Source organism: Leptonychotes weddellii, chromosome 7 (genome assembly GCF_054177405.1).
Source record: "Leptonychotes weddellii isolate Sample4059 chromosome 7, ASM5417740v2, whole genome shotgun sequence".
Taxonomy (NCBI): Eukaryota; Metazoa; Chordata; class Mammalia; order Carnivora; family Phocidae; genus Leptonychotes; species Leptonychotes weddellii.
Genome location: NC_138375.1, coordinates 104,059,747 through 104,070,333, shown reverse-complemented (window position 1 = coordinate 104,070,333; position 10,587 = coordinate 104,059,747). Strand labels below are relative to the sequence as shown.

General features: G+C 35.6%; 1 protein-coding gene across 6 annotated transcripts in view; it reads right to left on the bottom strand.

The window, feature by feature from the left end:
- Positions 1 to 10,587, bottom strand: part of PLPP1 (phospholipid phosphatase 1) — an 87,629-nt gene that overhangs the window by 38,231 nt on the left and 38,811 nt on the right. For 4 of the 6 annotated variants that reach the window (XM_081826871.1, XM_081826872.1, XM_031027379.2 and 1 more), the window contains exon 2: positions 10,166 to 10,320. The exons of the other annotated variants lie outside the window; for them this stretch is intronic. In XM_081826871.1, the coding sequence (XP_081682997.1) occupies positions 10,166 to 10,320 (155 nt within the window). The remainder of the gene's footprint in view (positions 1 to 10,165; positions 10,321 to 10,587) is intronic. 6 annotated transcript variants of the gene reach the window in all.

Here is a 10,587-nt window from a genome sequence, read left to right as displayed (position 1 = left end):
CGGGATCGAGTCCCGCATCGGGCTCCCTGCTCGGCGGGGGGTCTGCTTCTCCCTCTGCCCTCTTCCCTCTCGTGCTCTCTGTCTCTCATTCTCTCTCTCTCAAATAGATAAATAAAATCTTTAAAAAAAAAAAAAAAAAAGATTATGTTGAGTTTTCTAAGACACTGCCAAACCATCTTCCAGAGTGACTGCACTATTTTACAGTGCCACTGGCAATGAATGAAAACTTCCGTTGCTCCACATCCTCACTGGCAGTTGTTGTCAGTGTTTTGGATTTTAACCATTCTAATAGGTGTGTAGTGGTGTCTCATTATTATTTTAATTTACAACTCCCTAATGAAGATATTGGCCAACCTATCATATGTTTATTTGCCATGTGTATATCTACTTTGGTGAGGTGACTGTTCAGATCTTTTCCCTACTTTTCAGTTGGGTAGTTTGTTCTCTTATTGTTGAGTTTTAAGAGTTCTTTGTATATTTCAGATACAGTCCTTTATCAGATATGTGTTTTATAAATATTTTCCCTCAGTCTGTGGCTATATGCAGAGCAGAAGTTTTTAATTTTAATGAAGCCCAACTTATCAATTATTTACTTCAAGGATCATGCTTTTGGTATCATTATCTAAAAACTCATTGCCAAATTCAAGGTGAAAATTTATTTTTAATTACAAAAAAAGCTTTCAAAGAAACGGGGTTTCAATCAATTTGTTATATAAAATTGGGTTCAACCAATTTCTTAAAACCTAAAAAAGTAAAGAACATCCCGACCTACAGTTTTCAAAATACTACTTATGAAAGAGAAAAATAAATTAATGAAATATTAACAGAAATACCTATACTTTTTTTTTTTTTTTAAGTAATCTCCACGTCACAAATGGGGCTCAAACTCACAACCTGGAGATCAAGAGTCACATGTTCCACCAACTGGGCTAGCCAGGCACCCCAAATGCCTACACTTTTATCTAAAGTATGTCAGATGACACTTCTGAAATAAGTCATACTGACACTCTGCCTTCAGACTCTTTGATCCATAAGGAAAAAATACTAATATTTTCATATATTCAGAGATGAATTTGTAAAAAAAAAAAAAATTTGGTTTGTTTTACAAAAAGGTTAAGAATTAATGGAAAGGAGGGATGCCTGGGTGGCTCAGTCTGCCTTTGGCTCAGGTCATGATCCCAGGGTCCTGGGATCAAGTCCTGCATCGGGCTCCTTGCTCAGCAGGAAGCCTGCTTCTCCCTCTGCCTGCCACTCCCCCTGCTTGTGCTCACACTCTCTCTCAAGTAAATAAATAAAATCTTTAAAAAAAGAATTAATGGAAAGGAGATAAATTTGACCTTTTTCATACATCCTAAAATAACTGCATATTAATTTCATTATATCCATCAAAAATACATATCAACTTGGCCATTTTGCCAACTCAGTGTTTACCAAATTCAATTATGTCACTTCTGCTTGAAAAAGCGGGGGGTGGGGGGTGAGGAGATTTAACTCTGAAAGCAAGTTTTTTTGTTTTTGTTTTTGTTTTTAAGACTTTAAGTAATCTCTACACCCAATGTGGGGCTCAAACTCACAAGCCCCAGATCAAAACTCACACACTGCACCAACTGAGCCAGCAAGGTGCCACTGAAAACAAGTTTAGATGGTAAGAAGACTTAATTCCTGGTTGTAAGCAAAATGAACATTTTAATTTCAATTGTCTTATCACATACCATTCACTGATGAAGTTTGTTGAGTAGAAAGAGATTTTAGGACTTCTCAAAAATCAGAGTTTTCCTCTAGAAATAACATTCAACCCATTCCAATCCTACAAATTTGTCAAGAAACATGCAGCAGAAAAGTTAGAAAATAATGTCTACTAGTTTAGCGGAGTTGTGCTCAGCATGTGAAGCAAAAGTTCTTCACCCCTTAACCTTATTAGCAAAGGCATTCCATAACAACCCCTGAAACTATTTTTTTTTTAAGATTTATTTATTTTAGAGAAAGAACACATGCGTGAGTAGCGGGGAGGAGCAGAGGGAGAGAGAGAGAATCTCAAACAGACTCCCCATTAAGCGTGGAGCCCCATAAGGGGCTTGACCCCAGGACCCTGAGATCATGACCTTAGCCAAAATCAAGAGTCAGTCCCTTAAATGACTAAGCCAGGCACCCCACCCCAGAAACTATTTTTAAGATTTTATGAGAAGATATTTTTCCCAGTGAATCCCTTAAAAAGTCACAGCATTTAGGAAAACAAAAGTGAAACTGAGTAAGTTTGGCTACTGTGACATGAAGAGAACTTCAGTTTTCATTACTGGCAGTAATATACTCAATATTTATGTAACTCTTCTCTCCTCTAAGTACATCCAATATAAGTTAAAATTTATCAAAATATTTTCAAGCGTTCCATAAAATGAATATATAATCATTAATATACTAAATCTACACACTACGTCCTCCAAACATAGCATGAAAAGCAATCTTAAATAAAAAAAAGTCTGTGATTACGGCAAATTATTTAGGGATGCATCTGGTATAACTTCATTTTATGACAATTATATACAGAAAGTGTGCTGGAAAAATTGCTCAGAGCAACTGATTGAATCAGTACTTTCCATAACAATGTTGACAGGAAACATAGTTCCATATGGGAATAAGTAAACAATAAAACTTTTTTCCAACCTAAGAAACCCACATCCATAATACTATATATCTTTAATTCGAATGGCTATTTCCCCCATATTTTAAGATATTTGTAATTAGGATATATATCCAATATAATAATGTCTCATTTTCTCCTGAAAAGCTGTTTTAATGAGGTATCTCATATTAAAGATAACCTGGAAATACATTGTATTTACAAAAAGTTAAGGTTTATTTTCATGGTCATAATTATAAACATAAGCCACACTCTTACCCATTTCACATGTAGTAGTGTTTCATTAATTTTTTTCTACCTATATTTTTAAAGATCTATTTATTTATTTTAGAGAAAGAACATGCAAGTGAGCGGGGGTGGGGGGGCAGAGAGTAAGGGAGACAAACAGACCCCCCGCTAAGCAAGGAGCCTGCCACAGGACCCTGAGATCACAACCTGAGCTGAAATCAATAGTCAGACACTTAACCAATTGGGCCACCCACAGGCACCCTTCTAACTATATTTTTAAACAATTATGACATACCAAGCACTGTGTTTGGCGCTATGGACACAATGGAGCAAAAGAGATCATGCCTACCCTAGTAAACCATATTTCCTTGTGCCTGTTGGGGCGAATCTGGAAAAAGGCAGCCACAGGACCTAATAACATGGCAAGTGGAACAATACACTGTTTTGATACCAGTTTCCTGGACTAGTACAGGAAAGAGTGTCAAGAGAGACTTGCCATGCCATAAAGCCAACAAACACCAATGGCTTCCTACAGTGGAGGGCATTTATGGACACTCTGACCATGAAAAATACTTTACTTACATATTACCTTATAGCTTATAAAAATATATTAACCCATCTATTCTTTCTTCTTCATGACTAGCAATTTCTTATTATCATCTAAGCAGCTACTCAAAAAAAAAAAAAAAGATTGGGCCTAATTTGTCTTTTTTAGGTCACCCTAAAGAAACAGGATTTTTTTAAACTGTGTGCCAAACACAAAGAACTTCAGAAAATCCATATACACACAGTAAATGATCTCCCTCATCCTCTCAAACATTACCAAATCTCAAACTTCGCAGATACAGTATTATTCTATAACAATTCAACCCAAAAGAGTTATTCCATACTGTCTTTTTCCTCAGGCATTAATAAAGGGAGTAAAAGAATTTTTAAAAAATTAAATTGAAAGCAATTACAATACCAAAAACAGAGAAAAATATTTTTTCTAAGTTGTGTTTTATCCCTTAAAATTCTTAATACTATCTACTTAACATATTCCACTAAATCTTAGGAATAATCAATGCTAGAAAAATACTTGTGCTGAATGCTATACAAAAGCCAAGCATTTTTTGGTTATGTTTACCCACACAACTGTTGAAAAGATAATCCAAAGTACATTTTAAATTGTGGCTTAGGAGGCTATTGACATTTCTGTTTTTTGTAATAATAACCTAGAATGACTTCACTAAAACCAAAAACTGGAATAATCCACATCCTAGAGTAAGGGAATTCTAGTAGACAAACACTTCAAACAATGGAAACATAACAGGAATTCAAATAACACAATATTAAAATGAACTTGAAAGTTTTTTGCACATTAAGATAGGTTTATATAAATGTTCTATCATGAGCTAATAACTTAATATACAATAGATACTTAAGATGAAGTTCATCATTAACAACAGTAGATTGTGAAAAAGACTCTCTCCTTGACCAAATTTTAGCTTCCTCTAAACTCTGTTCTCGATGAGGCTTCGACCTTGGCCTTCTGTTTGTCCTGTACAGCCCAGGCTTAGTTAAGAATCCCCCAATTGTTGATATCTGATCACACTTGATACTTGATCAAGTTCCTTATTCCCAACTTTTGATGTCTAAGTCCTGGTATACCCTGAAGAAGAATCCTATTAGTTTTGCAAAAATCCTGCTACCCTTGATGTCTTCTCTTAGTGATTTTCCATCTCCTGACCTCCACACCCTGCTACTTGGCTATAAATCCCCACTTGTCCCTGCTGTATTCAGAGCTGAGCTCCATCTCTTGCTCCTATTGCAATAATCTTGAATAAAGTCTTCCTCACCATTTTAACAAATGTCAGCATCATATTTTCTTTAATAATAGAAACCTTATAAGGGAGAAAACCTCTAATTCCTCAATAAACTTTGGTTGGTAGACTTAAAAAGGGGAAAAACTAAAACCTCTTCTTAAAATTACTCTATATCAACCAACACCTGAGTGCTGAATTGTGTTCAAGGCACCAAGTCCATAGAGTTAAAGATACAAAGATGTGTCTGTAACAAAGAATTTGACTGGCCTTTGTCTCTGGCTCCTACGAAGAGACTAAATTCTTGGTATTTCCTGAGTAACAGGAATACTTTTGTTATTTATGAATCTGTTAAATCACACCTGAGTTTATGCTGACATGATGACTCAGGATGGGTATGATCACCAGAAAGATCAGCCATGTGATCAGAGGGCTTGGAGCCCCAGGGAGGGAAAGGGGACTTGAGACTGAGATTCAATGAGATGGCCAATGGTTCAATCATACTTAATCAAATATGAAATATTTGAAATAAGTGAAATAAGTGAAACCCAATAAAAACACCATACACTTGAAGCTTTGTGCATATACCAGAGTGCTGGGAGGGTGACAAGTCTTGACTCCATTGGGAGAGGGCACAGAAATTCTGCATTCAGGCTCCCCTCAACGTCCACATTTCACTTTAAGTGTATCTTCACTTGGCTGGTACTGATATGGATCCTTTATAAAAAATTGTAATAGGGGAGCCTGGGTGGCTCAGTTGGTTGAGTATCTGACTCTTGATCTCAGCTCAGGTCTCAATCTCAGGGTCATGAGTGCAAGCCCACATTAGGCTCCACGCTGGGCATGGAGCCTACTTTAAAAAAATGTAATTAAAAAATAAAGCACTTTCCTGAGTTCTCTGAGTCATTCTAGTGAATTATTAAACCTGAGAGAGTCATGGGAACTTCCAAATTTGTAGTAGGTTGATCAAAAATACAGGTGACCTGGGAACACCCAAACTTGTGGCTGCCATCTGAAATGAGGGCAGTCTTGTAGGGGTAGGGGGTCATGGATTTGTAGCCAGTCGGTCAGAAGCTGGGTGACCTGGGGACCCTCAAACTTACAGATGACAACTAAAGTGAGTGCAGTCTTTTTGGAAACCGTGATCTTAAACCAGTGGAGTCTGATGCCAATTCTGGATGGTTAGCATCAGAACTGGATTATAGTACACTATTACATGCAAGACAAAATTTCTGTCTTTGAGATAGATATAGGTTTATCAGTAGGTCCATTCAAGACCACAGCCAACCCAGCAAGAACAAGGAGTGGAGTTTTTATTTTGATTTATTGTGCATCTTCAAAATATCATTATTAACATCTTTTCTTTTGGAACTTTCTTGGAGACAAACAAAACTAAACCCACACACAAAACAGTTAAGCTTCTGGAACAACTATGTGAAAATGGGTATACAGTTTGGACAGTTAAGCTTCATGTTTATCAAAATGAAAATGGGATAATTTCTAGTGGGTTTTAAAATTTTTAAATAGCCTTCCTTGTACAAAACAGTATGTGTTCACAGGAAGAAATAAAATGGAAATGTGAGAGATAAAATGAAGGTAGTATCATATAGTAGTGATCAGAGAAAACCATTATTTCTCATCTCCTTCCCCTTCCCACTTAATATATTAAAAGAGATCTTACCAGGTCAATAAATATCAAAAATTATAAAATATATGGATATCACAACATTTCATCACCGGGATATATCATAAACAGTCCCTAAGCCTGAACTAATTTATTTCCAATTTTCTGCTATAAAAAATGATGCTGTAATAAACATTCTTATAACTAATTCTCTACATGAAACTGTTACTATTTCCTTAAGGTAAACTATGTGAAATATAATTTCTAGGTCTAATGATACATTCTTCTTAATACAAATTTATACTCCTACCAACTTTGTATATAAAATACTTGTTTTCTATTTTTTTTTAGATTTTTAAATTTATTTTTGAGAGAGAGAGAGCGCACGCGCGCATGTGTGTGCATGAGTGGGGGGGGAGGGGCAGAGGGAGAAGCAGACTCCCCACCGAGCGGAGAGCCTGATACAGGACTCAATCCCAGGACCCTGAGATCATGACCTGAGCCGAAGGCAGACGCTTAACCGACTGAGCCACCCAGGCGCCCTATACTTGTTTTCTATACTTGATAAGGTAAGGAAAGCTTTTCCCTTTGCCAATATAAGAGGCCAAACCATTTTCTCAGTGTTGCTTTAAAATGAACTTTTTAATAAATCAAATCTTTTTTTTTTTTAAGATTTTTTATTTATTTGACAGAGAGAGATAGCGAGAGCAGGAACACAAGCAGTGGGAGAGGCAGAGGGAGAAGCAGACTCCCCACTGAGCAGGGAGCCCGATGCGGGGCTTGATCCCAGGACCCTGGGATCATGACCTGAGCCAAAGGCAGATGCTTAACGACTGAGCCACCCAGGTGCCCCATAAATCAAATCTTTTTAAAAATATTTTTTGGCAATTCTTTTCTTCCACAGACAACTTTCTGTTCATGCTCTTTGCCCATTTAACTTTGGGGCACTCATCTGTTTCTCACTAACTTATAAGAGTATGTATATATAATATAAAAAGTTTAAGCCTTTTTCACATACATCCAAATATATCCATAGTTTGTCATGATGCAGTTTAGGTCACTGTGAATAATACCATGTCTCTGTAGGAGTTTTATAAGTTGGCCACAGAAAATAGTCTTTATTAGGTTAACAGTCTATTATTTTAGGCTAAACATTTGTACTATACAGTAGTAACACAGAGCAATCAAGACCTAAAAAAAGCAACTATTCACAGCCACTACTCAAGTTAATGTAAAATAACCCATTAAACACAGATAACAGTTTTCTATTCCCAAATTGTATACACTTTAAACTCTAGAAAAAGTGTACTTATTCATTGCAACATAGGGATTTGGGATTTAACACTTACTTTACTTTTACTATCATTACTCTCAGAGTTTGCATACAAATTAAAGATTTTACCTTTTTCTAGAAATGTAAAATTTTACAAAAGTAAATGTACAAGGAATAAGGAGGGAGAAGATACATGAAGCCAAAAGGGGAAGAAAGAAAACTGATGTCAAATAAAAAGTGAGTCGTTAAAACCCATAAAGAACCTTAATCCTGAACACATAGAAATCTATATAGTTTTCTGAATGTTGCATCTTTTTGATTAGCTGATGAATGCATTTTTTTTTAAAAGATGATAGACCTCAGATTGTAAAAAAAAAAGGCATGCCCTTAAATATATTTTATCATCCAGGGGCGTCTGGGTAGCTCAGTTGGTTGGGCGTCCGACTTCTTGATTTCAGCTTAGGTCATGATCTCAGGGTTGTGGGATCAAACCCTACTTTGGGCTCCTAGCTGGGCGTGGAGTCTGCTTGAGATTCTCTCTCCCTCTCCCTCTGCCCCTTTCTTTTGTTCTTCCTCTAATAAAAAAAAATGTTTTATCATCCAAAATCTTACTACTCAAATTATAAAGTATGTGTGTATGTATTAAGTTACATCAAATGTAAATCACCTTACAGAAAATAAAATTGTCTTCTATATCTAATGTTATGTAAATTATTAAAACAACAAATAAACAAACTTACCCTAGGAATTTGTAAGAATACCCTTATAATAATCCACAAGCCAACAGCACATTTAAGGCCCAGAAACTGGCCAAATACTACTACTTCCTGCCATTTTTCTTTAAATTTAGCTTTATGGCTGTTAACTTAAATGTTTCTTCATATTTATTAATAACTCAAAATTACTTGTTACAAAAATTAGTAAAAACCAAAACTGAACAAAACTGAATTTTCAAAGCGCTCATAATGATCTTAAAGAATGTCCAACTAAAGGAAACAACATCAAAATATTAACTGTCTTCAGGCAGTAGAACTAAGGGTGATTTCTCTTTCCTTTTCAACAGATTTTCTTAAATTCAGAAATGAATATCTATTATTTTTATAACTAAACTTTTTTTAGAAAAAGATGAAAGGTACCAAGTCAAATAACTAAAAGTAACTTCCTGATCTTCAAGCAACTGTCTCCTCAAATAGAGGGATAGTTTTTAAAATTTTACCCAGTGATAGCTGCTCAAAATAACGGCTACAACAAACACCTTGCACTTCATACAAGTAGAGTTACAGTAAGACAGTACAGTCTATTTTCATCTAAGTGGCAGTACTATATGCTTTGCTGCACACTGTTTCATCAGCCTGAAGGCTAAAATAAAAGTTACCCGTTATGGTAGAATTTAATTTTTAGGGAAAAAGTAATTATCTCCATAAACTAAATCCAGATTTTTCTCCCTTTTTAATGCTATAAAAGTAGTTATGATCAAATTAGAATATGTAGACAATATATGGAAATATTCACTATATCTTGATATATCGCAAAAACCCAGTCCCCTTTACCTTCACAATATAGTGCTAAAGACCACCCAAAAACAAACAAACAAACAAAATGAAACAAAAACCTGCTAGCCAAAAATAAAAAAAGAACTCAGATATGAAATGGAAAACTAAAGAACCAGTTAGGTTATTATTCTTAACCACATCAGGGCAAAATAGGCAAAGAAAAGCTAGCCTGTCCTATTGTGGAAATAAGGCTGCTTTGTCTGCTACTACAAAAATTTTTAAGTCAACTATCTAGGGAAGCCAACTGCCAAAAGACAACTGGTTAAAGGAGAAATACAGAATCACCTGCTGCAATCCCAAGACACTCAAGGAGGTAAATCTTTGCTCCATCTCTTCTATTTCCAACTCACATAAAGAGAAACAGGGTGGGGCAAGATTCAGTAATCACAGCCAAGGATAAAGAATGTAATCACAAAATCTCAAGGACCAATCTTAACCCTAATTTGTGAAACTAAACCTAGAAGGAAAGTTTCTAATTATTTAAAAAAATGAAAACCAATATTATCCTATAAACTGATGAATTATCTAAAGATCAGTACAACTTAAAAAATAGTAAGTTTTGATGTATTCTGAGGATTTTATTTTGCATATGTACTTAAATTCTGCTGAGTTGTTTTCTCAATTTTAATGAATAAATCTACCTCCTTTTTTATGGTTTCAATATTCATTTAAAATATGACAAAATAAGCATTATCTTAGTTTCAGCTCTGCCATAAAATAGTTTACTGGGCTTGACCAAGTGTCTGGGCCTAACTTTCTTCACTTATATACAGAAAGGTATTGGTCCAAATGACCTAAATGAACCCTTCCATTGTAAAATAATCATTCTATATTTCTTCATGATGACATCAAGTTATTTTGGGTCACATCCCCTTTAACTGAAGTTACACTGTCCCTAGATGAAAACAGTTGGTATATTCCTCTAGTCATTCACCACGTCAACACTGGTGAAGACAGTACTACAGATTTACTCCCACCCCTACTCCATCACTTCATCCATCCTCCAGCACAACAAACCCATCACTACCTACTTATTAATTTACTTACAGAGGAAATGGGTAAACCAAGCCCCACTATGGAGAGGACAGTGGATGTGATGGTACTGTCATGGTACGGATACTGGATGCTGTTGTCTTTACAGAAAAAGCCTCTCTGAAATGGATTTATTTGGCTCAAACTTAGAACAGCCATAGGCATGGAAGCTGTTGGGGAAGGGAAAAAAGATACACATGGTTAAATTCAATTCACTTCATTAGGAAGTAAACTCTACTGAATGGGATACAAATCTTAACCATATTTGATCCTTTCTGAAAAGGATCAATATTTCAAGATACCCAAGAGTAGAGATAAAGGAAACCATGCAGCATTAGCTTGTCCATATCAGCCCCACCTTTATCAGGTATAAATTCTCTTGCTTGCGTTGACCTCTGATTTTAAAGACAATCAATAAAAGAAATACCCAGGGAAGA